Source organism: Budorcas taxicolor, chromosome 24, assembly GCF_023091745.1.
Source record: "Budorcas taxicolor isolate Tak-1 chromosome 24, Takin1.1, whole genome shotgun sequence".
Lineage (NCBI taxonomy): Eukaryota > Metazoa > Chordata > Mammalia > Artiodactyla > Bovidae > Budorcas > Budorcas taxicolor.
In genome coordinates this window covers 14,512,271-14,540,246 of record NC_068933.1, presented here as the reverse complement: position 1 = coordinate 14,540,246, position 27,976 = coordinate 14,512,271, and the positions used below count along the sequence as shown (strand labels likewise).

Here is a 27,976-nt window from a genome sequence, read left to right as displayed (position 1 = left end):
GTATCGTGCTTTTGGGTTCTAGAACATCCTTAATTTTTCTTCCTTCATAGTTTGTTTCTTGGCTGAGATTCCTTATCTGCTTAATCATTAAGTCCATCGTTTCCTTCTTGGGACATACTAATATTTATGAGAGCGGCTTTGAAGTCTCTGCTTTCTAAGTCAGGTACAGTCAGCCCTCTGTATCTGCAGGTTGCACATTCATAGACTCAGCCAACTACTTGATAGGAAATATTCAGGGACAAAAATTACATAAAGTTCCCCAAAAGCAAAAGTTGAATTTGCCACACACCAGCAGCTATTTTCATAGTATTTGTATGTATTTCATAGTATTTGCATAGTATTTGTATTAGGTATCATAGGTAATCTAGAGATGATTTAAATGTAATGGGAAGAAGTAGGTTGTGTGCAAGTGCTACCATGTTATACAAGGGGCTTGAACATCAGTGGATCTGGGGGTCCCTGGGGGATCCTGAACCCACCTTCCTTGAACATTAGGGGGTGACTGTACCTGGACTATGGTGGGTCAGCTTCTTTTGAGTACTTTTCTGTCTTGACTACAGGTCACATTTCTTGTGTAACATTTTTAATCTAGTAGTTTTAAATTGTGTGTTATACATTGTTGTTGACAGGTGGTTGAGATTTTGAGTTGTGTTGACTGAATGTTGACTTTCATTCTAATACGTAGCTTGATTATTGGCTGATCAGCTTGAACTTCTGTGGGTGTGATTTATCCCTTGTTGGGGTCAGTCTGTGGAAAGCCTCAGTTGGTCTCCCAAGCCTCTCTAAGTCAGTGGAACTCAACCTCTATATTAATAGTGTCAGTCACTGTAAAACAGAATACCACAAACTTTGTGACTTCAAACGACACACATTTACACCTCCCACAGTCTCTGTAGGTCAGAAGTCCAGGCTCGCCTTAGCTGGTGAGGGTCAGGGTCTCACAGGCTGAAGTCGAGGTGCCAGCCAGGACCGAACTCTCACCTGAGACTCAGGGTCCTCATCTGAGATCACACAAGCTGTGGGTAGAATTCGAATCTTTGCGGTCTTGTTTCCTCCCTGGTGGAAGCCGGGGGTCACACTCAGCAAGCAGAGGCTGCCCCGAGGCCCTCCCCACAGGGCCCTCTCCCGACAGGGCAGCTGGCGATGTCTTCAGAGCTAGTCAGGGCCTCTCAGTCTGCAGCGGTGGCCTCCTGCATGAAGTGACTCATCAGGGGGGTGACCGTCCCACCGGAGTCACAGGAGCCACTAACGCTCAGGAGCAGGGAGCGTACAGGTCAGTGGGGGTCGTGCTTACCACACCCCAGGCTCTGCTGAGTCTGGTCAGAGACTGGCTTTAGGCTTAGTTAGGATGGGTCTAGGGCAGCCCTAACTCTCAAGCAGTGTTTCTTAAACCTTTTTCATTGTTGTCTTCCCTAAGAAGCCTTTTTAGACATTTTTCCTCCTAACCATTCCCTCAACTGAATTTTAACATCATAAATATGCTGTGTATCTATTTATGTACCAGGTACTTCGGAGGGTCATAAACTGTTGTACTGTAATCTCTAAGGCTGTCTGCCTCCCCGCCCTGGGGACAATTGGAGATGGCACGATCTCGGGCACGTTCTTGGGCACGTTCTTACCCCTGAGCTGGGGTCTCCTCCCACCCCCACCCCCACCCCCGCTCAGCTGGATCAACAGCTCTTAACTAGTTACTGAGTCCTCTGTGTTTTCTCCATCTAATTTCCGCCAGTATTCCTTGTCCTTTATCACCTGTACGTCTTTGATCCCACGACAGCACGTCCAGTGCCCCAATGTAGGCTCCCTGCAAGCGTGGAGTAGGCGTCAGGGACCCCACCGAGACCCCTCGTGTCCTCTTCCGACAGCCTGTGGCAGGGGCTTCGGCCACTGTGCCCTGCTTTCTGCCTCCTCAGCGGGGCAGGATGCTGTTCTCTGTGGGGATACAGCTGCTGTGCTGCCGTCTGAAGGAAGCTGTCCCGGGCCTGGGGGGCCGGAGCAGCCGTAGGTTTGCGTTCTGAGCATCTCAGGCTTGTTCTGCCTGTTGTCCGATGCCACCCCCTTCCCTCCTTTATGGTTGTGCATGGCAAGAGAGCTAGTTCAGAAGCTGTCACTTCATCATAGCTTGGAGCAGAAATTGAGCTGATTCCACATATTATTATCTTAAATAATAAAAGCTCAATTTCCTCCAAGGCACCCATTGTTATAAGGCAACTGAAAGTTTCAATTACTTTTTATTTTGAGGTAGTTTAATTTGTTCAGTGTTTCCTTATATTGTTAGATAATTTATATGATTAATATATTAACTTAGAACAAAATGAGAAAGTGAAAGTCACTCAGTTGGTCCAACTCTGTAGCCCACCAGGCTCCTCTGTTCAAGGGATTTTCCAGGCAAGAGTGGGTTACTGTTTCCTTCTCCAGGGTATTGTCCCAACATAGGGATCGAATTGTAGCTAAAGTATTGACAGTGTCTGATAATGCTGTCTTAATTCTTGTTTTAAGAGAACCTTCTCTTACATGAAAATCTTTGCTGTGGGTGGTTTGTTTGTTTGTTTGTTTGTTTTTTAGAAAACTCAAAAAAATAAGATGTTTCCTGGCAAAAGGAAGAAACCAAGAAGTTACGCCACAGACTCAGGTAATAGAACAGTGTTTTATATGTAGTCAATCACTTAGAAAGTTCTTTTTTAAAAATATATTTTTTAATTTGATAAAGTAGTACATTTAAGTATATAAAATTTCCACTTTAAAAAGTTAAAAAATATGTGACTTTGGAGTAGCTGAGTTTTCTAGAAATCTATCATGAAAATTTTCAATATACAACAAAGGATAAAGAATTGAACAATATATATTCATATACCTACTAACTAGATTTTACCATCAGAATTTGTTTCTACTTGCTCTAGCACCTATTCATTAATCTATTTTAATTTTTCATCATGTTATATACTCTTCAGACATCAAACTGTACTTTTAGAAGCCTTTTTTCATTCAGCGTAACTCTGAGATTCATGCATATTATTCTGCATCTTTTTTATTGGCACAAAGTTTATTGACAAATGGGAGGAAGATAAAGCATTTTCTCTCTTCAGGTTTTCAAAAGATAAGTTTTATGTTTTTATTATAAAAATGTTTATTTTAGAAAGTTTCAAAGGTATAGAAAAGATGATAACATCACCTGCAATTCCATCACCCCAAAGTAACTGCCATGTTTTTTGGTCTATACTCTTCAGTCCTTTTACTGAGCTTTTCCTCGCCATAAGTGGGCTCATATCCTTGTCATTCGGTATTCTACATACTATTTTAATGAATATGTAATATTTCATTCACAAATGTACATAGTTAATCTCTTATATCAGCTGTCTGAATCAATACACGCAGTAACTTTCATGTGTCCTAGAAGTGATCCGTCGGGTAGATGAAGACTAACAAAACGCAGTTAACAGAGATCTGCATCACCAGTAGCATTCAGTAGCAGCCGGCACAGCCGGGTAACTAAGGGACGGCTGTGCTTTTGCTGCTTCAGAAGTGGGCCAACCAAGGAGGCGGCCACTAGAGGGCGCCCTACGACAGGGCCTGTCTGCTCCCCTGTGTTTCTTCAAAACCTCTGTACTATTTTTAGCAATTTGGTGGAATGCTTTTGTTGTAGGCTTTCAGATCCCTGGACCTAGAGCTAAATTGCTGATAATCAGTATATTAAATTAACCTATCCTGATGTTCTAGATACTTCGGACTGTGCACCTATTTGGTGTTTAAAAGAAAAGAAAGCCAGTGACATCACGGAATTAGATGTGTTTTTGTCTGCATTTGAGAACTTTCTTCTAGAGTATGAGTGAGTCTTTTGATCTTGCCATTTATGTCCCTAATAAATTTCCCTTGAAATAGCACAGCTTGATATGTAGAACTTTCATTATCATTTTTACATACTTTTAAATTTCTATTATACTTTTTTCTGTAAGCCTCTGATTTAGTAGTATGTTTTTGTATGTCCATGTATGTGACTTTTTAATGTGTATTTATTAATCTTCTGTCTTAAATAGTTATAGTCCAGTTTCATGGACTGGTAATACCTATTTTTGAAATACCGAGGCTTCCTTTATGGCCTAGCACATAATCTGTGGGGAAGCTCTTAATTATTGGATCTGTGTAGAATCAGTATTACTCAGTTTTTCCTGGTATTTCTATCAATTTATGCTATCTCTATAGAGCTTATTTTACTAGGATATTATGTTTAAAATTGCTCTTTTAGATTGAACATTTTATCCTTATGAAGTGACTCTTTTCATTCCTAAAAATGCTCTTTTTTTTGGTTTTAAAATCTTTTATCTCATATGTCACTAGATTTCTTTAGTATTTGCCAGATTTTACATTCTTTTAACTTTTACTTCCTACTTTTGTCTCACATTAAGCTGTTAATTACAAAATCCTTTTTAAGTCCAGTGTCCATCTTTGAATTTCACTTTAGTCCATTACACTTAATTACCCATATCTTTAGAATAATGTATTTATCCTTTTTTAAATTTATAACTCCCCACCAGTAAGATTAGAACTTTGGCAAGCTGTGATATCTTGGTCTTCTCTCCCTGCCCCCACCCCAAAGCACATCATGTTTATAATACCTGGACACTGTTTAATTCTGGGAAAAGGGCGATCAGAGTTGATATGAAATGGCTTCTGTTATCTGTTTCACCTCAGGATCTAGACTTTGAACTTGCCAGAACCAGTTAATTGCAGCTTCTTAATGGTTCCTGGAGTCCTCCTCATAAGGCTTTTGGGGTTATATGTGGTTGTTGGTTTCCCTGTGGAGGAATGAGGTCTGCGGTTTCTTATTCCACCATCTTCTGATGTCACTAGAAATACTTTTTAACATCTTTTTTTTTTTTAAGTTTTAAAAAAAATTGTATTCAGAAGTGCAGGCCATCTCTCCTGCTTAGCGTCTGAAGAATTAGGCCATGGGCCTAGTCCCCTTCTCTTGGGTGACTTTCCCTCATGTATTTGCCCCAAGAAAAAAATGGCTATATGACAACTTCTCATTCACACAAGAGGTTTATTTTCAATTCAGGCTTTAAATTCTAGTGTTGTTCTGTGACGAGGCCGAGCAGGGATTAGCTCTACCCTGGCAGGGTGTGGGTCACCATGGGTCTGTGCCCAGCTCCAAGGAAGGGAGACTGGGCTCTTCTGTCCCTGATGACAGGGACCCAAACCAGTTTCTTTGTTTGGGTCAGCTTTTGCAGAGCTGAAGAGCTGGCTTCTGGCTGCTTACGCATTGGTTAGTCCAAATGTGTGGCCCAGTCCCGTCCCCACTTGTGGCAGGGAGGGAGGAAAGGGCTAAAGTCTGCTGGCCACTGGATCAGGTGGCAGGGAAGCCTGGGCTTGTCTGGGACCATCACTTTCCACATGGTTTAGTGTCTCCTGTGGCTGTGGCCCGTGTCGGGAAAAGCTGGCCACACGTGTGAGGACTTAGGAGGGAGTGTTCCAGTTCTTTTTCTTTTCTTGAGATGCTTCCAGTACTTTTTAAATCTGAGAAGGGGGTGCAAGCTGACCATGCCATCTTAGATATTCAGAATGGCACATACCAAACTGTGTGTGTACCTGGGAATGCTAAACAAATGAAACACGCCTTTCCAAATCCTTCAGAGAATACCTAAGTTTGATTTTTTCTTAATTCTGCTACAGACAAAAAATAGACTCTCGCGTTTGTAAGGCAGCCATCAACAAATTTCATTCTAATTTGAAAGAAGAACTCATCAAAATGGTAAGTTCAGTGACATAAATTGATTGGTCTAGTTTTTTAATTTTTATTTTTTTAACTAACCCTGAGCCGCTCACTGTTGTCTTGGAAAAGCTTGCATTTGCTGCCAGTGTGGTGAAGAGCCCCTTAGAAACTGGATATGATATGTTGTAAACTGATAAACACTTGACTTTGGAAAATGCATGCAAATATTTGTTTTCTGTTTTGTGTAGCTTCAGGAAGTCCAGATGTTGAAGACTCTGAAAAGGAAGAATGCTAAGGTAAGTCACGTACGTGATTAAAGACACAGTCCTGCAGAATATGCACATTCATGGCAAGGAAAGACCCGACTCTGGGTTTTGTGACCTACAGTTTGTGTAAGGCCTTTTATCTTTTTAGTCAGGCTTTTGTTTGGTCGATCTGGTGACTGTTCAGGTGAGTACTGATCAAGTCAGTAATGTTGTTGAGAGACTCAGGCTAAGGAATTGGGGTCCCAGTTGGCCTGAAAACAGCTCTCAAGCCCAAAATGACCACTTAATATGGTTGAGTACTATGTGATATGTTTATCACTACTGTGTATGTCAGACGTCTTTCAGACTAAAGAACTGTGTCGTGTCTCAGAAAGGGCAGGCTAGGAAGAATACTGGGTCAAGGTCAGGAGATCTCCTTTCTTGTCACGGTGCTGCCGCCTCGATGTCCTGCTGCCACTTGGTCTGCAAGGAAACACGAGGCCCTTCCAGCCCCCCTGTTTACAGTTGGACCAAAACACATCCCTTGTTCTAGCTGTAAAGTTGCATGAACCCATGTGTGGAAGCACAGCTCCCTTCTACGTTTATAACAGAAATGGGCTTGACATGGATAGTTTTCCTTGGGTGAAAAAACAACAGCCTTTGTTGTTTTTCAGTTTTAATCTCTTGGTCATTCCTGCATCTCTCATAAGCAAGCAGGGCTAGTCTGAATGTCCAGCAGTGGAATATGAGGTAGTCGCTGAAAGTGCTAGTTGAGATGATGCAGTGAATTCTGCTGAAATGTTCTCTGTAAAATACGAATTGTGTCATGGCACTCCCGTGCTTCAGTATTTTCCTAGTGTACCTAGAGGGCATCAAAATGCCTTACTTGTTAGCTCACAGGGTGGTAAAATACGGCTCTCCTCTTCAGGGCTGTCCGCAAGAGGATCCCCCTGGACTTCTCCAGTTCCCTGTTCTTTCCCTTCATAGCACACGTCACAAGCTGTAGTTACACCCTTTGTATGTCATGTCTGTCTTCCCTGTGTGACCAAAGTTGCTAAGAACAGGGTTTGCAGTGTTTCCCACTGTGCTTCCAGTACCTGGCACAGTGTACAAGGCGGTGCTCAAATATTTGCAAAACCAACGTAACAAATTTTTGTTACTAGATGATCTCCGATATTGAAAAGAAAAGGCAGCATTTGATTGAAGTCCAGGATGAATTGCTTCAGTAAGTAATATCGAAATCCTCTTTGAGAACTTACAACAAGGATTTAATCGTGGCGTTTCATGTGAGGCTTTGCTGTAAAACTTGCTGCCATGTTGCATTTAAACACCAGGTCTTCTCTGAGCTTGGAAGCTCAGTCAAGGGAGGTTATACTGCCGAGTTGAGAAGCTTTTAGCAAATCAGCCCTGATGTATCCACCACTAGATCCCTCAGTTCCTACCTGAGAGGCATTCTGATTGAACACTTAATGCATAGACGCGAGGTTTAAGTGCAGGCCCTCCCACTTCTTGGCTGGGCAGCCTTGGGCAGGCTGCTTATCCTCTCAGTGCCTCAGTTCCCTCATTTGCAGTGAGCATAACAGTGACTACCTCACAGGGTGCTGTGAGACCTAAGTGAGTCAATGCACAGAAAGTGCCACACAGTGACTGGCATAGCATACAGTGTCATATGAGGCGTCACCAGTTTTCATGAGTGTCGTTGAGACGTATCGCTTGGTATGACACACCTGGGCCCAGGTGTCAGGCCAGAAGAATTTCCAGGTCTGTCTCCACGTGGTCTCAGGAAGACTGGAGCGCAAGCCGTCCGCTGTGTTTCTGGTGGTCTTCCTTACAGACAGGATGGCCGGGTGAGCCGGAGGGCTGGCAGCAAAGCAGCAGCAGAATAAGCAGTGTCAGGTATGCTCTCTGCCCTTCAGGAGCCTTAAAATAGTGTAGAAAGTGGGCTTAGAAGACAACCTGAGTGAGTACGTACTAAGTTTGAAATATGAGACCTGCCCCAGAAGCCTAGAAGAGGGAGAAACAGGTTGCCTAGGCTTTTGGTTTCCAGATCCAGCCTCTGGACAGGTGCTGCTGGCCAGCGCTGCAGCCTTCGTGGGCCCAGGCCAAAGTCAGAAAAGTAATCATGACAGGATGCTTTTTCGGGTGTTAGCTGTGTGTCGCTGGGCGCCGTCCTAAGTGCTTTATGATACCAACTCGTTAATCATCACCATAACCCTGGGAGGCACGTGGTTTGGCCACAAGACAACTGTGTAAGACTTGGATCTGTCTCTCAGAGCTTTCGATCCTTTTTCTAGACAGAACTGTAGAAGTTGAGAGGTATAGTATTTTGAAAAGGCATAGAAACAAAATGTGTATCATTTTACATGTGGAAAACCCAAGGCACAGGGCAGTAACGTTCCGACAGCCCCCCACCCGGGAATGGGGGAGCCAGGACCCAGTGTCTGCCCACTGGCTCCCAACCCAGCGCTCCTGCCCACGACCCTGCTGGCTCCTGACCCAGCGCTCCTGCCCACGACCCTGCTGGCTCAGGGGCTTTCCCAGAACGTGGCAGTGGTTCAACGCACAGAACTGTTACGGGGACTTCTATAAAATGATATTAGAGCAGGTTTTAAATATATCTTTGTGAGAATGAAAGATGGTAGCCATTCCCCATTCTTTTATGAATTGGTCCACAAAATCCAAGTTATCCTTTTTACTTTATATGTTTAGAGACTCATGAGCCACTGAGACAGAAAGCAGGTTGCCCAAGGTTGCACGTCGCATCCAGGCACTGAGATAGTTTCTCCACTGCCTTTATTAGACTTGGGCAAAATTTCAGTAAGACAGAGGGGCAGAGGAAAGGCCTTTTGTCCATGCTTTTACTGCTGAACTACAATGTTGGTCTACATCCGTCTGGGGCGCTGAAATCTTGATACCCAAGTATATGCTTTAATTCAGTAGTTCCTAAGACTCTAAAAATGACTTAATGAATTTAAGGTACATAAGGCATATTTTTCTGTGGGCTTCACTGCTAAGTACTTTTTAGGCATTATATTTCAGAGTTTTTGCTATATTTAAATTGATTTCAGAATCATTCACATTGATAATTTCAAAGCTAATGATACCTTAAACCACCTAGTTCCCCTCCTGTTTGTTTGCTTCACTCAGAATCCTTACACACTCCACCTCATACACCTTAGGCTATAGTTCCACTTTGTCATTTCTTTTTGGGAAAAATGCCTTTCTGTTTTAGGGTAGAACCAGAGCTGAAACAACTACAAATAAAGTCTGAGGAACTTCAGGAGAGAAAAGCTTCCCTTAGGAAGGCAGCGTATTTCCTGTCTAATCTCAAACAGCTTCATCAAGATTACTCAAAAGTTCAAGAGGAAGAAACACATGTAAAGGAAACAGTAAGTTCAGGTTTTAATTCTCACTCTGCTTCCGAAGACACAGGGCAGCCTGTTAGAGAGCCCGAGCTTGGAGGGGAGAACAGTGGAGATGCCAGGTCTGCCCAAAAAGCATCCCTATAAACTGGTGAAAATTTGTTCACACCACTTCTTCAGATAATTAAGGCCAGAGAGGTAAAGGAAAATCCAGAAACACTGATTTTACTAAGGTATTTAAGCTTCAGAGAACTGAATTTCTTGAAGGGAAGTGTATCCTCTGGACAAAACTCAACTGTCGTCAACCTAACACTTAAGACCACTAAAACCTATACAAGTTTTAAAGACCAACCTCTTGTTCTTTGTTTAGCCTGTATTTTTACTATCTTTTGTATCTGAAAAAGTAGCCATTATCCCATATAAATGGTAGGTATGATTTTAGAAGTTGAAAAATGTTTTAAGAGGGCATGCAGGAGGGAAAAGGGTGGTTGGCATAGATTCTTTTCTGTGATCTTACAAGACACTGAATATAGCTGGCCCTGTCCTTGTTGTTTATCTGTTTCATATATAGTAGTGTGTCTTTCAGAGTGTTATGCTTTCAGAGTGTAGATACTAGGGTATATGCCTTACCTCTTTTCTTAAACTAAGAATCCAGTACCTAATGTTAGTTCTTCCTCCCCTGAGAGCAGGTGCCCCCCGGTACAATAGGTTGAACACATTAGGCTCTCAAATATTTGTTAAACTGAATTTCCTATTGGTAGGTGATATAGACAAAATTATTTGGGTTGTAGTCACTCTGATAGCTTTGTGCTTAATTTCATTTCTAAGAAAACCACCTTGAAAACATAAGGAACAAAATATTGTAAGGATGATATAGCTGTCAGGATTTTAGTCACTTGCCCTTAGATACAAATTGTACCATGATATTTGGCGTTAATTTCAAACTCATGAGTTGAGTTTTGTTTCCTATTTTTATGCTGGGTTTGTGTTTAATTTTGTTTTTAATCATTAAGGACATTTGGATTGGCAACTGAGAACCACATCGTTAATTTTCTCAAAACATAATTTTTCTAGATGAGTTTTATGGGCCTGGTGTTCTCATTACATCAGTTCTTACAGTGAACCTGCTGACCCCACAGAGCTCTAGCTAACTTGCCCAGACCACGTCTTGACCTGTCCAGGGAGATTTCGGTTTAAATAATTCAGATGCCATTGTTCTTTGAGCCAGCTGGTCTTCTGGATGAGTAGCTCAAGCTTTGCAGAACGGTTCCCTTGCAACCTGTTTATCGGTTGTTCTGAGGTGATGGATTAAAACCAACTTCATAAAAGTGAGTGAACAGTGTTTCATGGAAAACCCTGTTATCATTGGCATTTGGTCATAACATTGACTACATAAAATGGATAGGATTTTTAAAGGGTTATGTAAGTTTTTTTATTCATCTAAATATTTTTCTTCAACAGTATGATTCATCCAGCCTTCCAGCTTTGCTGTTCAAAGCAAGACCCCTTTTAAGAGCCGAAAATCATCTGCAAAATATCAACTATCAATTAGAGAATCTCCTTGACCAGAAATGAGAGCAGTCTACTAAGGTGTGCACATTTAGGATTAGTCTCATGATACAGTTTTAGAAGGTAACAGGCAGTATACATTTTTGCACAAAGAAGAATGGGAAGAAAACCCAAACTTTATTACTATTAATTTGAATTGAATATTTTTTATTGTTATAACATTCTCAGATACGTCTAAAAGCGGGAAACTGTCTTACTGTTCAGACTGTATGTATGACTTTGAGCTTGTCACCAGAATTTAATATTGCTTTGTCATTAAAATTAAATGGCTAGGTATAGTAATTTTAGAGGCCATAATTAACTTTTGTAGTTAACACCAAGTACTAAGTTTTAAAATGTTTTACAACATTGACACCTCATCAGCCCTTAAACATACAGATGCTTTACCCTAAAAATAAATATCCAAAATTAAGCTGATGTGAACATAGTTAATCATATAAGGAGAATTCTACTGAATTTTAATAAGCACACTGGAGCTAATTTTCAATAAAACTGGTTTATTTCAGTACATAAGATTTGGAAGTAAAGTGATAAATAAAACAACTGATATAACAGGCTTATTTTATAAGTTACTATAATGGTACTGAATCTGCCTTCATGTAGATTACAGCCTAGTTATGTCAGTGTCCATAATTAGCTACTCTTGTAATACTTCTAGTAGTAGTTCATCAGGAATTTCATCCATCCCATTATAAGCGAGAAGACTGTTCTCTGCAGCGTCTGCTAATTCAGCATCTTCTGTGGCCTCCAAAATGTAGGTATCATCAATGCCATTTTCCCAGTCAGCATCGGAAAATGCCCCTTTTGACGACACAGAAGATGATGGTTCATGAGGACTCCTGGTTTCAGTGTTTGCTGTCGTATCTGTTGTAAACTCCTCTTCCTGTAGTTCCAAAGAGGAGGGAGAACAGAAGGGAGAAAATACCGATTATTCAAACAGAATGTGTGATAATTTCACCATACAGTTGATCTATACTGAAATAAGGTATTCAGTTCAACAGATACTAAACACTGGACGGTACTGTCTCCAGTGCAGCCATCATGGGCTCATCGTTGCTGCCTTTGTGGGACACTCACAAAACTCCACATTGGAAATGCCTGCTGCTCCTGTGGCCCATTCTTCCCCGTGTACACAGATGGGCTCCACAAAGGCAGCTGATAAAGTGGACAGTCTGTAGTCTAGCTGAAGGCAAACTGGTGTCTGCCATCTTAACAGACTAACTTCTCTAATTTCTTGATAGTTTTAAAGTTAACATGGATTGAAAAAAGTTTTGAGATAACTGTCAAAGCATGACTGGATTTTGAGTATTAAACAGTATTGTATTAACATGGAATTTCCTGAATAATTTCACTACAGATGTATAAGAATGTTCTTATTCTCCAGCTCCATGCTTGAGTATTAAGAGATGAAGGGTTTTGATGTCTGCTCTTACTCTAAAGAGACCTGTTATGGACTGAACATTTGCCACCCCCTTCCCCAGATTCATTGGCTTGATCCTAACGCCCAGGGTGCTGGTATTAGGTGGGGTCTGCAGGAGGCAGGTGCTGAGATCAGAGGGGATGGCACTTGCGCTCTGTGGCCCCTTCTACCAGGGACAACTCAGTGGCCCAGGGAGCTGATGTGAGTCCACAGCACCTTGATCTGGGACTGTCCAGCCTCCAGAACTGTGAGAAATTTGTTTTTAAGTCACTCAGTCTGAGGTACTCTATTACAGCAGCCTGAAATGCCGAGGACAAGATTCATCAAAAATAATGTGTCACGTGTCCAGTAGCAGGAGGAAACAAGTGTGGCCAAGTGTTTAAGAACGAATCTAGACAAAAGGCGCACAGGAGGGTTCTTTGTTCTTCAGCATTTCTGCAGGTTAAAACTCTTCCATTGCAATAGAAAAACAGGCAAATATCAGTAACACTGGAGTTTAGCTTAAAATACTAAAAGCGTTAACTGTTAAACAGTACAATAAACCTATCAGTTTTTAAGTAAAAAGCTAAAATAAGTTAAATCCAAGCAGTGGTAATACTGTACACCAAAGGTACTTACAATTTGGTGTTTTCAAGGTATTACTGGATTAGCAGGAAAAAAAAAAAACGTTTAGAAATGTCTAAAACCACAGCCATTTATCAAAATAACACTTCAAGGATGAAATATTCTCAGAGACAAAGTTTGGTTCTTTGAAAACAGAGACTGGCAATCAGGTATTTTATATCCATCCGGCTCCTACAGATCAAGGAGGTTTCTACCATTTCAGTATAAATTTTTTCAGGAGAGACATTTTTAGAGTTGAATATGTACCAGACAGTTACCTAGATTATAAACTTAAGCACTCATGCAGCTATAGCAGGTAACTTTGATTTTAACCATAACACTATAAACAAACGGCTGATAGATGTGGGGGGAAAAGTACAGAAGAGTACTTAATACAAAGGTCTTGTAAAATATTAGACCTCATATTTAAGTAAACAGAGGGCAGTTATAGGCAATCCATAATAGAAACGTAGAAATCTGAATGTTAAACTGTAAATTAAAACACCTAAAATACCACTTTATGTCTACCAGCTTGGTACAGATTAAAAGGTAAAAATAAATGGCAAGTGGAGAGTAACCTAATTTCCTATCATTTTCATGGAGAACAATTTGGTAATACAGGCTTCCCTAGTGGCTCAGATGGTAAAGCGTCTGCCTACAATGTGGGAGACCCGGGTTCGATCCTGGGTTGGGAAGATCCTCTGGAGAAGGAAATGGCAACCCACTCCAGTACTCTTGCCTGGAAAATCCCATGGACAGAGGAGCCTGGTGGGCTACAGTGTATGAGGTCGCAAAGAGTCGGACACGACTGAGCGCACTTCACTTTCACAGAAAATATGACAGTCTAAGTAGGAAAAATCCCTCCCTGCCTTGTAGACAGACGCTTTACCGTCTCAGCCACCAGGGAAGTCCACAATACAGTATATACTCTATTAATTTTGGAAGCTACAGACCAAAACATTTATCTGAGGGGTAAAATTATGAGTGAGAATGATTTTTCCTTTTGTGTTTTATGTATTTTGTAATGTTTTTCTACAATGAATGTGAATTACTTGGGTAAGTAAGATAAAAGTTTTTTTCAAAGGAAAATATTGGTTTGGCAATCTGGTAATATATACCAAAGTTTAAAGTGTATATATATATATCCTTTGACACAATTCTAGAAATCCTAGAACTATTCCAAGAAATTCTTTCTAGATATAAAGAAAATATATTTTTATATTTGTAAAGCAAAAAATGAGAAACTAAAATGTCTGAAACTGGTTAATAGCTATCTACACAATTTCTTATGCAGCAGTGGGAAAAAATGAGGCTGATAGCAGATGTGTGCTGAGGTGGCACAATCACTGCAGCATGTTCCCAAGTGGGAACAAAGGACCAAACCGTGTTTAGACAGTGCCTGGATACCATCAGCTCCTTGAACCACTGTACCAAGAACTAGTTAGAAACCAGAAGGAAACTACCAACTGCACTTACCTCTTTGAGAAGAAACAGAAGACACACTTCCTCAGGTAGTGGAAAGCCTGAATCAGAAAGACAGTAGGACTGTTTGATATAATATCTAATTTTTCCTTTTGGTAAATGTAAAAATTAGTAACTCACAGTCAGATTTGAAGTTTTCTGCTTTGCAGACAGGGTCATGACATTTTTGATACCAAACTTCATTTTTCAGGTCAACCAAAATCCTTTACATTTAAAACAAAAAGTAAAAATTAGTACTTTCCAGACAGGATAAAAAGCAAAATTCAGTTACATGCCATTTACAAGAGAGATGCCTAAGACTTAAAGATGGAGAAAAGATAGAAAGTAAAAGGATGCAAACATATCTGGCACATGATGTTTGCCAAAAATATGAACTTTGGGGCAAAAATTACATACTGACCAAAGTTTCTCCCAAGAAGAAGAAATTCTCAACTTGTTCCCACCAATTAAGAGATCTTCAAAATATGTGAGCAAAGCTTACAGAACTTCAGGGGTAAACAAATATTTAACCATAATTTAAGATTTAAAAAAGAAAACATTCTTTTGATAATTGATACCAAACAACCTCCCCAAAACTCAGGATATCAAAAATTTGAATGAGAACTTAAAACAATTTAAAAAACTGACTATGCTAGGTACAGTATGAATCATTAAATTTATAAGTACTCACACATTCTCTGACCACAAAACAGATTATTTAGAAATAAGCAATAAAAACTGAAACTCAAAACTTAAAAATTTAAAACATTTTTCTTAAATAACCAAGTGACTCAGGAAAATTCATGATGGAAATTAGAATATGCTTAAAACTGAATGAATTGAAATTACATATTGAAATATGTGAGGGGAATTCCCTGGCGGTACAGTGGTTAGGATTCCATACTCTCACTGCCAAGAGCCCAAGTTCAATCCCTGGTTGGGGAACAATGATCCCATAAGCCTCACAGTGGTGCCAAAAATAAATAATGTGAAACTGAGCTAAAGTGATCTGTAGAAATAAATTTAGAATCTTTAGCAGTAACACAAATAATTTAGAAAATGAACAACAAATATTAAAAGGCAGAAAGTAATAAAGAACAAAAATTTCTAAAAGTCAATGAGGACAAAATGACTAGTAAAACTCAAGATTAATCAAAAAAGGTATAAAGACATAAGTGGTATTAGAAATTGAGATATAACTACAAATATAAAATATATTAAAAATATATATTACAAACTTTTTCTAGTAACGCTGAAAATTTTCATAGAATAGACACAGTACTAGATAAAAATATACCAAACCAAGCAGTTACGGGAAACCCAAACAATCCTATAACCACTAGTATTTTTTTTTACGTAGTTTAAGATCTTCCCACATTTCATAGAAAAGAAACACAAAATGGCTAACTATGTGTTTGGGACATTTACCAAGGAGAGAAAAATGGGCTGGCAACTCAGTCTAAGGGTCCATAAACATTCCAATAATAGACTTCCTAATAAACAGACATACGCTACAGTTTCCAAACTGTGCACCGAAGTGCCCCAGGGCGATGCAGGATATTTCTGTCTTTCAGGGGATAGGGTGACACCTGACATCTGTCAGGCACCTCGCAGCCGCTTGCTTGTAACTCACAGGCTCAGTATGGCGTCACCCTTCTCCATTCCTTTCAGTGATGTCCTGTCTTTGTAGAGCTGGGTGTTTGGTACTGGCGGTGGTGATAAAAAAAAAGTAGCATAAATGTAGAATGAGATGTGACGGTGAGGCTGGCAGTGTCCAGCCTGAGCCCAAAGTTTGAGTTTATGCATGCAGGGTTCAAAAGGACACACAGCCCATTAATAAGTGTACTTAAGAGTCAACAGGTCCAAACTTCCAAGTATAAGTCAAGTCAATGTGATGTAATATACACACAGCAACTACAGTTAATACTATATTGCATGTTTGTAAATTGGTAAATCTTAAAGGTTCTCATCACAAGAAAACAAAAATGTAACTATGCATGGTGATGGATGTTAACTAGACCTACTGCTGAGATCATTTTGCAGTTGTACATAGATACCAAATGTTTTACACCTGAAGCTAGCTAGTATAATGTTAAATGTCAGTTATATCTCAACTTAAAAATGAAATAAGAATACTTTGTTTCAATTGATGAATATTGTTTTTTCAAAGTACTACTAAATTATCAGGGCAAATATTAAGTTGCTTGAAACTGATTAATAAGTATAGGTATTTCTTTTGTCCTTGGAGCAATGTGAAAAAGTTAAGATACTAAAGGCACCATGAACTGAGACAGTCTGGGAACCACTGGGCCAGTGGCAGTTTGCCCAGCTGAGCGTCCTTGTCTATAAAGAATGCTCTTGGCCGGAGGTCTCTGATTGCTGTATATGGTAAACAAGCCTAGAGTCTGTGAGTTTATAACACAGGGTTCCCTGCACGTGTCACACATGCTATGCAACCATGAAGATAAGACAGATGGCCCCTAACCTCAGGGTTCCCTGCTGTGTGGTGGCGCTGGCGCCTGCCTCGGCTCGCAGCTGGAGTTAGAGAAGGCGTCCGGTGGATCAAGGACGTGGGCAGCCGCGCCTGGTGTCCCAGGCCTGACTCTGCTTCCTTATGCCTTTAAAACTACCGAGTAAAGCTTACCACTGGGTAAGATCTCCGATTTGGATGAGGGAGGTCTGACAATCCAATCCTCAAATTTATCAGTAATCAGGGAAATTCAGATGAAAACCACAATACCATTTAAAGTCACCATTTTAGCAAAACAAATTTAAAAAACATAACGATAGTAAAATTTTGATAAGAATATGGGGCAGGACAAAGTCTGAAAACACTGCTGGTGGGAATATTGAGTAGCATGACCATTTGGGAAAATAATTTATCTAATAAAATTAAATACATGCATATTCTATGACACAGCAATTCTAGTTTCAGAAATACACTTTGAGAAACTTGCATATGTGTACCAAGTGATATATACAGTATTTGTAGCTTCACTGTTTACAGCAGCAAGCCAAGTGTCCCCAGCAGGACAGCAGATGAACTGGTCTACTTAACATATACAGTAATGAAGACAAGCAACAGCTAAACCTCATGAATATAATGCTGACCAAAAAGCAAGTCAAAGAACCAATTTACCATAAGATTAAAAAATGTAAAATGAAATATTATGTTGTTTGGAGATACAAGCAAATATGGAAAAAAATCATAAAGTGGGAAAGATTACCACAAAATTCAGGACAACAGCTATTATCTCTAAAGAATCTGTACCTGGGCCCACAAGGTACTTCTGAGGTTAAAAGTGGTAGATATGGCAAGTATATGCACATATATATATATATATATACACACACACACGATGTATTTCACACTTAAAAGGAATACACTGGATAATAATACAACCTGTAATTCTTCAGAAAGAAAGAACATAGCAACCTGAGAATCTCAAAGTTAAATAATCATATGAAATGACTTTCTGGCAAACATTCATGAACAGAGAAAAAGACTAGGAAGATACACCAAAATCACAACCATAGTTCTGGGACTACAGGTGGTCTATGCCTTTATGTTTTTCTGTTACAGATTTGTGCACTGAGTTTTTGAAATTTTTTTTTTTAACTGAATTAATCTATGTATACATTATAGCACTGAATCATAATATCTAAGATGTTTTCCAGCTTTTTAACAAAAGTTTCATGATTGTTTTCTCAGACCTGGCCCATGTGCTGTAAAAGCTTTATATATTGAAGTCTGAGCTTTGATAGTAGATACTGGCTGGTGGTGGTTTAGTTGCTAAGTTGTGTCTTAACTCTTGCAATCCCATGGACTGTAACCCACCAGGCTCCTCTGTCCATGGGATTTCCCAGGTAAGAATACTGGAGTGGGTTGCCATTTCCTCCAGATGTTAGATATTAAAACATAGAAATTCTGCTAACATCATCAATGATAATGACTGGGTTTCTGTTTTATCCCTATTCTGACTATTTCCTTACATGACGTAAAATTCTACTTCTGGTCTTACCGCACCCTTTATTTCCTCTTATTTTGCCAGGGGCATTTAAGACAACTCCAAAAACAAGGCCTTGCATATACAGCAAGCATTCAATAAATACTGGTTCTCTTCTGGACTATTCTTTGTCTTGAACATGTTAACATAACCTTTAACTCTAATTCTTAAACCCTAACAGAGTAGTTTCCTTCTTGCCCAAATTTGCTCACATTTGATTTAGACTCCATAGGTGTCTACGGTGGCTCATTTCTTTCTAGCCCCACTCAATTCTGCTGTAGTTTCCTCAAGATTTCACTATTTAAGGGGTTATTTTACCAAATAAAGTACAAATAAAGACGATATGTGCTGAGGCAAGGTAATAATTAAGATATTCAAAATTAAATATTCAAAAGCCCAAGCCAAATAAAAGTTGTATGAGTTACAACTAAATCTGTTATAACAAAATCATGTTTATATTTTCACCTTAAATTATAAACACTTAAAATAAAATACTGGTTAAATACATAGAACTCATTAACAAGCAATACCTACTTACATGATATTATTACTCCTGTGGGCTCTTCCAATGTTTTCACACCAGCGGTATTTACAAATGTCATAAACCAACAATTCTTCTGGGAAAAAGTAGTTCCACCGCCGAATTCCTGAACCACAAATAATGTTTCTAAAGGTACTATTACTCTATCATATAACAGTTAATAAAGAATAAACTTATCTTTACCTCCTTTAATGCCGTTTTTATTCACCAGTGAGAGAACAAACTGATCCACTTCAGGGTAAGGTGAGCACTGAAACCCTTCAATGGCTTCTAGGGCAACAGAAAAATTAATTATAAATCAACAGCTAAAAGATGAGTTAAGTTTCTATCTAAGTTGTTCAGTACAACTGTGTTTTAGTTTTTTTGCTTCTCTGCAGTTTGTCTTTTAATCAGTTGTGTATTCTCACAAGGAAGCAGGTAAAATGCAAACCTTTCAAATCAAATTGTAGCTAGTGTTCATAAAAAGCATTTAGAATCACTTCAGTTGCTTGCTTCACTCTGATAAAGAGAAAAACAGCCCCTTACACCTGGGAGCTGGCCTTGTAATTAATAATGTCACTGAGACCGTGGTGTGGCCACAAGCTGGCTGGGGACTCAGAGCTCAGCCCTGGTATTCTCCCATTAATCATAAACTGCTTCACAGAACTTCAGCGTCATATAAGGTCACCCTGTGGCCACGATAATTCAGGACAAGAATGAAGACCACTCTGTAATCATGTGTGAACAAAGACAAAACATCAACATTTTCCAAACCACGAAAAGGACCAAACGCCAGCCTATTTTGTCTCAGCAGCTGCTCCTCCTTTACCAACTGTGGCTTTAGTCTTCTTTCTAGATAAGATTTTAAAACTGTCACTGACAGCGCCCAACTCAAAAAACAAGCCCACTCTTCCTTGGAGACTCCTCAAAGCATCTAACGCAAGCCTGGATCCTTAAGAAGTCCTTTCTAACGCCCTTTTTCTGAGATGCCCGTTTCCTGTGGTGTGCAGTCTCCACCGAGGTAACCAGTGATAACCTCACTCACCACAGGCGCCTTCTCCAGCGTCCTGTAGCTGCAGAGCTCTAACGTCTCACATTTTCTTTCTGCAAACTCTCAGGAAGACTATTTAAAATCTTTAAAGACAGAGTGATCTACTTTTCTTAAAGACCACTTTCGCTTACAAAAATAGTACACATAATAGTATACATAATTAAATTTCGGAAAATATATTAAAGCAGAAATGAGAAACTTCAAATCGATGTCTAGAAACAACTGTTAAACAGCGGAGACAGTAAACAGATAAGAAAATGTTATCCATATTTTTAAAATAAACTTGTGATCGCACCTCATATAACCTTAGAGCCTTATCTCAACATCTTAAATGGGCATTTTCCATACTATATAGGCTGTATAAATCTAAATCAAATGGCTACAGAGTATTTTACAGTATGTAACCAATCCAGTTTTGTTGTTTATTTAAATTTTCAGTCTCTTAGAATGATAGCCTAAAGTGTGTGTATAAAAATATTTGCTGGAGAGTTTAAATTTATCTTAAAAAAAGACGTTTTCTTCAGTAAAGGAATGAAGAGCGTATAGATTTCATGAAAAACTATATGGCCACTGAAAGAATGCAGAGGCTGTTCATGTGCTGGAAATGCAGGAAAGCTCTACTGGGTTAAACAGGAAACTGTTAACAGCAGTGACCCATCTTTGTGGGCACAGGAGTGAAGAGATCTTTAAGATTTTTCATTTTAATATGTGCTTATTTTAGACAAACCTACATTATTTTCACACTTTTCCCCAAAACACTATAAAATGAAAATTAGTAAGCTTTAAAAAACTTCTTTTACACTTTCCATTTTGGAGAGAAATGCAGTTGTTCTGAAAGAACAGTACATATACATAAGATTTTGAAGAAAAATCGATTTTGCATCCTTAAATTTTCACAGCAGATTGTTTTCTTAAACTTACCTGAAGTACTGGTACGACTGAAACACGGAATTCGCTGGTTACTTTGAGGTGTGTCACATGTCAGAATTCGTAAAGCATCTGAGAATCTGAAGAAGAAAATGTGTACAACAGAAAGTAATATTAGAATTAGAGGGATTTGACTACTGAAGGAACACAATTTCAGATAGTCTCATAATAAAATCCTTTGCTCAACAGCTAACTGTTCTTGGGTGTTTATCCCACACTAGCCTACAAAAGCACCGATCCAACCCCTACAAAAAGACCATTTATAGTATTTTCAACTGCAGAGTCAGTCAGAAGACCTGAGAAATGCTGAAGCCACAGAAGCCTCTGAAATTTTTGTTAATTTTAAAAGTCTCGATAATAGGAAGAAAAAAAGAAAGGAACAAAAGCAAAGGGAAAATAGCTTAAAAATTAACTGAAAAGAAAAACACGTTCACAACCATAAAGAATTCAGCCTTTCTTTCAGGAAGAACAAGACCTGGTATTTAGTCAGATACACAATGACAGCAAATGTTACTTTGTTCAGTAGGGTAGCCCTCTGCACTTCTGTAAAATACTGAAACTATGAGAGAAATGAGGTTTGAGAATCAGGAGACTGCCTGTACTTCAGGCTGTTTTTAGATGCCAACTGTGTTGCTTTTCCGATACATGACAGAATGTGACCTTATTCTGCTGCCAACATGATTGTTGGGGAGCAACAATCATGTAAGTTTTAGGACCGTACTACTAGAATCTTAGAGGTGACAACATTGACTGGCAACGTCACGTGCCATGGCACCAACCGTGTGCCAGGCGCTGCTGTAAGCACACACACAGTCCTAACTTCCTTAATCCTCACAGCCCCATAAAGTAGATGTTATTATTATTTCCATTTTAAAGGTAAGGAAACTGAGATGGTGATGTAACTTCTAAGATTTGTTACGAAAACTCAAAACAGTCCATAAATACATAGACAATGCATCTTCCCACCCTCCTGAGCTACCACTTTCAAATGGACACTTGGACACAACTTTCCCTGTGCAGTGTCTTAAATATTTTTATTATAATTTACTTCTATGGGATTTCTCTTTAAAATTATATCTAAGAGCTGCAAAAAGGAGAAGGATCAGAACAAGTTACTTTAGCAAGGCAGTTTATTCTGATCTTTAACCACGAGTCTTAAATTAACAGAAATTGCCAGCTCAGAGTGAAGAGAAATGAAGGCCACATATTTCTACTGAAAGATGTCTTTCACACTTCTTAAAATGACCAAAACATGAGAATTTAAAAGTTCAGTAATAGACTTGACAATAAATTAGTGTGTCAGTATAACAGAAAATTCTAGAGAAATTATTGATAATTTATTGGTCAATTATTCATTTGACAAATATTTATGATATAATATTGAGTAGACAAGACAGGTGACAATCATAAATAATCCCAAGAAATATGTTTCAAGTGAAGGATCTATGTAAATTATATTTCTGTATGTGCATATATAAAAAAAATTTTTATCTTAACAATAATTACATTTCCAAATGCAATAAGTAGTTTTTATTTTTTAATAGAATAATCATTTTAGAAAACCTGGAAAATATATCAAATATAAAAGGATATAAAGAGAAAAATAAGTAGTTAAAATAACTTTTACTATTATTTTCTAGTTAGTAGGCAAAAAAGAACAGTTAACCTAGAATTCTCAGAACTTTCTTTTACTCAAAATATAGAAACTTCGTACAGTTCACACTTCAGAATTCACAGTGCCGTTCATTGCTTAATAAATATCCTTGAACACACAATCCTGCGCACCTGACATTGCTGACCAAAGACGCCAGGAAGTACTGATTCTCTTTCGAAATATCCCTCGATTGTACAGGGAAAAATCTGTTATCTTCAGCAACTTCCAAAGCCACACGCTTTCCTATTTTTGATGATTTATAGAGTCGAAAGTTTCTATTCCTTGTGTAAACTCCTATATAATTAAAAAACAGTATGAGTACATGGTTTCAGTGGTGTATTTCTATAGTCAGCAAATATTAATTCTGTTCAGCATTATTAGAAAAAACGCATGGTTCTGGTTCCAAACAGCGACATAGATCCTGAATTCACCTTCTCCTATGGACACTCTACAACAATATACAAAACAATTTCAAGTGGACTAAATCTACTGGGTGGAAGACCCCTTCTCAGGCAGCGAGAGGGAAATCACACTGAAGCTGCTAGGAAAGGCTGAGACACACTCTGGCCATAAACCCCACCCCAGACACAGCAGCTCCCAGCCTGCAGGGAACTCAAACCGGGAACTTCTCCCCAAGGATCAAAGTACTGCCCGTTCAGGTACCTCAACTTTTAAGACCAGCGTCTGAGAGATGAGCCCCACAAAACACCTGGATCTGAAGACCCCCTGGCTCCCACCCACGAGAGCCGCAGTTGCTCAGCCACTAAGCTGTGTCTGACTCTGTGACCCCATGACCTCCAGCATGCCAGACTTCTTGCCTCAAGAACCCCACGAACACGATGAAAAGGCAAGAAACCCGTGGGGCTGTGAAAACCTACTGGGTTCCTGAGGGGCTCACAGGGGAGGCAGTGTGAGACTCACCTGCCTCGGAGTCAAGTCCAGAAGCAGCCCCTTGAAAAGCACCCATTCCTCGTGTGAGAAGTTCGTTGGCTAATTTTAAAGCACTGGCCTGAGGGGCAAGGTCTCGTTGGTATCCCGAAGGACGGAGGCTGCTGGGCACCACCTTCCCTCCCGCCTTTTCCCTTGCTAAAGCTGGAGGGAGTCACCTTCCCTTCTTGGATCAGCGGTATCATCTTCACCCCTCTACCTTGCTCCAGAGTGCCAGTATCTCCCAAAGGGGAGCTTTTAGGATCAATGATCTCAAAACCGGGGCAGATGAACTTACCCAATCAAAGTAGCAAAAAAAAAAAAACTAGAAAAAAAACTATATATTGCTTAAGGGACTTATGGGACAGCATCAAGCAGACTAACATTCACATTACAGGAGTCCTAGAAAAAGAGAGGAACAGAAAACTTAGCTGAAGGAGTAACGGCCGAAAACTTTCCTAACCTGGGGCAGAAAACAGACATACAGATATGGGGAGTCCAGAGAGCTCTAAATGAGATCAAACCAAAGAGACCCACACCAAGACACACAAATACGATGTCACAAGTTAAAGCCAAGGAGAGAATCTTAACCTAGCAATACAAAAAACTTGTTACCTGCACGGGAATCCCTGTAAGACAATCACCAGATTCTTAAGAGATGTTCCAGGCCAGAAGGGAGTGGCATGATACATTGAATCCAGCTGACAGAAACAAACCACCAAGAATACTCTACTGGCAAAGTTACCATGTATAATGGAAGCATGAAGCGTTTTCCAGATGAGTAAAGGCTAAATGAGTTCACCACCAAACCAGCCTTGTAAAAATATTAAAGGGACTTCCTTATACTGAAAAAATAAAAGACATTAATGGTTTCTCTGCCCATGGAATTCTCCAGACAAGAACACTGGAGTGGGTTGCCATTCCCTTCTCCATGGGATCTTCGTGACCCAGGGATCAAACCTGGGTCTCTTGTACTGCAGGTGGATTCTTTATCGTCTGAGCCACCTGGCAAGCCCTAAGAAAACATAGGAAGGTACGAATCACTGGTAAAGGCAAATACATAGTACAGGAGGTGGACTAAGACATAAAATTAGTATGAAGGTTAAAAGACAGAAGTAGTACAAATACTATACTTAGTTAAGGGGTACACAGATGACAGGGGTGGGGTTAGAAGTTAGAAATTAAGAGTATTCCCAAACCTAAGTTCTTATCACTTAAAACAGACTGTTAAAAGTTGTTACATGTAAGCTTCATGGTGACCACAAAGTAAAAACCTACAGTCCATACACAACGTGACAAAAGGAAATGAAGCATGCTCTCCTGCATTGCAGGCAGATTCTTTACCAGCTGAGCCACCGGGAGGCCCGCTAGACAGGCATCAAACTGCAAAGGGGGAGAGCAAGAAAGCTGGAAAGAAACAGAGGAAGTATGAAACAGCAGAAAATGATGAACAACATGGCAATAAGTACATCAGAGGGCACCCAGAATGAAAAGCACAATCACAGAAAACTAACCAAATGACCACATGGATCACAGCTTCATGTAGTTAATGAAACTATGATGCACACCACGCAGGGCCACCCAGACAGACGGGCCATGGTGGAGAGGTCTGACAAAATGTGGTCCGCTGGGGAAGGGAATGGCCAACCACTTCAGCATTCTTGCCTTGAGAACCCCATTTACACTATGAAAAGGCAAAAAAATATGACCCTGAAAGATGAGCCCCTCAGGTCAGTAGCTGTCTAATATGCTACTGGAGAAGAGTAGATAAATAGCTCTAGAGGGAATGAAGAGGCTGAGCCAATGCAGAAAGGATACCGAGTTGTGGACGTGTCTGGTGCTGAAAGGAAAGTCCAAATCTGTAAAGAACAATACCGCCTAGGACTCTGGAAATGTTAAGTCCATGAATCAAGGTGAATTGCAAGTGGTCAAACAGGAGATGGCAAGAGTGAACATCGACATTTTAGGAATCAGTGAACAAATGGATGGAAATGGGGTTTTTTGGTGCCTCATTAGTTGCTAATTAATTGCTACATGTGAATACCTTAATTCTGTAAATATTTATGAATAAAGAGGAAAATGATGTATAAAAAAAAATAAAATGGGTGGAAATGGGTAAATTTATTCAGATGACCATTATTATCTACTAATGTGGGCAAGAATCCCTTAGAAGAAATGGAATAGCCCTCATAGTCAACAAAAGAGTCCAAAATGCAGTACTTGGATGCAATCTCAAAAACAACAGAAGGATCTCTGTTTGTTTCCAAGGCAAACCATTCAATACCACAGTAATCCAAGTCTATGCCCCAACCAGTAATGCCGAAGAAGCTGAAGTTGAACCATTCTATGAGGATCTATAAGATCGAGAGCTAACAGCAAAAAAAAAAAACCATGTCCTTTCCATCATAGGGGACTGGAATGCAAAAGTAGGAAGTCGAGAGATACCTGGATTAACCAGCAAGTTTGGCCTTGGAGTACAGAATGACGCAGGGCAAAGGCTACCAGTTTTGCCAAGAGAACGCACTGGTCACAGCAAACACCCTCTTCCAAGAAAACAGAAGATGACTACACATGGACATCACCAGATGGCCACTCCTGAAATCAGACTGATTATATTCTTTGTAGCCAAAGATGGAGAAGCTCTATACAGTTAGCAAAAACAAGACTGAGAGCAGGCTGTGGCTCAAATCATGAACTTTTTATCGCAAATTTCAGACTGAAATTGAAGAAAGTTGGGAAAACCATTAGACCATTCATATATGACCTAAATCAAACCCCTTATGACTATGCAGTGGAAGTGACGAACAGATGCAAGGGATCAGACCTTGTAGACAGAGTGCCTGAAGAACTATGGACAGAGGTTCGTAACACTCACTGTACAGGGGGCGGCGAGCAAAACCATCCCAAAGAAAAGAAATCCAAGAAGAAAAGTGGTCGTCTGAGGAGGCCTTACAAATAGCTGATAAGAGAAAGGAAACACAAAGGAGAAAGAGAAACACCCGACTGAATGCAGAGTTCCAGAGAATGGCAAGGAGAGATAAAGTCTTTTTCAGTGAATGATACAAAGAAATAAAGAAAACGAAACAGCAAAGACTAGAGATCTCTTCAAGACAATTAGAGATACCAAGGGAACATTTCATACAAAGATGGGCATGATAAAAGGCAGAATGGGCAAGGACCTAACAAGCAGAAGAGCTTAAGATGACGTGGTGAGAATACACAGAAAAACTATACAGAAAAGATATTAATGACCCAGATAACCACAATGGTGTGGACACTCACCTAGAGACAGACATCCTGGAATGTAAAGTCAGGTGAGCCTTAGGAAGCATAACTCCAAACAAAACTAGTGGAGGTGACTAGTGATGGAATTCCAACTGAGCTACTTCAAGTACTAAAATATGATGCTGTTAAAAGTGCTGCACTCAATATGTCAGCAAATTTGGAAAACTCAGGAGTGGCCAGAGGACTAGAAAAAGTCAGTTTTCATTCCAATCCCAAAGAAGGGCAATGCCAAAGAATTCTCAAACAACTGCACTCCTTTCACATATTAGCAGAGTAATGCTCAAAATTTTCCAAGCCAGGCTTCAACAGTACGTGACTGTAGAACAGTCAGATATTCAAGCTGGATTTAGAAAAGGCAGAGGAACCAGAGATCAGATTGCCAATAACTGCTGGATCACAGAAAAAGGAAGAAAATTCCAGAAAAACATCTGCTTCATTGACTATGCCAAAGCCTTGGACTATGTGGATCACAACAAACTGTAGAAAAATCTGAAAGAGATGGGAATACCAGACCACCTTACCTGCCTCCTAAGAAATCCATATGCAGGTCAAGAAGTAACAGTTACATCCAGACATGGAACAATGGACTGGTTCCAAATAGGGAAAGGAGTACGTCAAGGCTGTATATTGTCACCCTGCTTATTTAACTTATATGCAGAGTAAGTCATGTGAAATGCTGGACTGAATGAAGCACAAGCTGGAATCAAGACTGCCGGGAGAAATATCAAGAACCTCAGATGCAGATGATATCACCCTAATGGCAAAAATTGAGCACAAACTAAAGAGCCTCTTTCACTAAAGAGGTGAAAGAGGAGAGTGAAAAAGCTGGCTTAAAACTCAGCATTCAAAAGGCGAAGATCAAGGCATTCTGTCCCATCACTTCATGGCATTTTAGATGGAGAAACAATAGAAACGGTGACAGACTTTGTTTTCTTGAGCTCCAAAATCACTGCAGATGGTGACTGCAACCATGAAAATAAAAGATGCTTGCTCCCTGGAAGAAAAGCTATGACAAATCTAGACAGCATATTAAAAAGCAGAAATATTTTGCCAACAAAGGTCTGTCTATTCAAAGCTATGGTTTTTTTCAGTAGTCATGTATGGATGTGAGAGTTGGACCATAAAGAAGGCTGAGTGTGGAAGAATTGATGCTTTTGAACTGTGGCGTTGGAGGAGACTCTTGAGAGTCCCCTGGACTGCAAGGAGATCCAACCAGTCCATCCTAAAGGAAATCAGTC

General features: G+C 39.8%; 2 protein-coding genes across 3 annotated transcripts in view; one reads left to right on the top strand and one right to left on the bottom strand.

The window, feature by feature from the left end:
• The window catches only part of CENPU (centromere protein U), a 47,719-nt gene extending 35,515 nt beyond the window's left edge, over positions 1–12,204 (top strand). Inside the window, exons 7-14 of one of the 2 annotated variants that reach the window (XM_052661284.1) lie at positions 2,563–2,629; positions 3,715–3,823; positions 5,668–5,746; positions 5,956–6,003; positions 7,116–7,177; positions 9,185–9,341; positions 10,776–10,904; positions 11,642–12,204. In XM_052661284.1, coding sequence (XP_052517244.1) covers positions 2,563–2,629; positions 3,715–3,823; positions 5,668–5,746; positions 5,956–6,003; positions 7,116–7,177; positions 9,185–9,341; positions 10,776–10,889 — 636 coding nt within the window. In that variant the 3' untranslated portion in view covers positions 10,890–10,904; positions 11,642–12,204. Of the gene's footprint in view, positions 1–2,562; positions 2,630–3,714; positions 3,824–5,667; positions 5,747–5,955; positions 6,004–7,115; positions 7,178–9,184; positions 9,342–10,775; positions 11,347–11,641 lie in introns of those variants that run through there. The other variant, XM_052661283.1, reaches the window with a different exon arrangement.
• PRIMPOL (primase and DNA directed polymerase) overlaps positions 11,472–27,976 on the bottom strand; it is a 44,860-nt gene continuing 28,355 nt past the window's right edge. The window contains exons 6-12 of the mRNA XM_052661282.1: positions 22,658–22,820; positions 20,867–20,952; positions 19,099–19,185; positions 18,913–19,021; positions 14,509–14,591; positions 14,383–14,429; positions 11,472–11,766 (exon numbers count right to left, since the gene is read on the bottom strand). Coding sequence (XP_052517242.1) covers positions 11,521–11,766; positions 14,383–14,429; positions 14,509–14,591; positions 18,913–19,021; positions 19,099–19,185; positions 20,867–20,952; positions 22,658–22,820 — 821 coding nt within the window. The 3' untranslated portion in view covers positions 11,472–11,520. The remainder of the gene's footprint in view (positions 11,767–14,382; positions 14,430–14,508; positions 14,592–18,912; positions 19,022–19,098; positions 19,186–20,866; positions 20,953–22,657; positions 22,821–27,976) is intronic.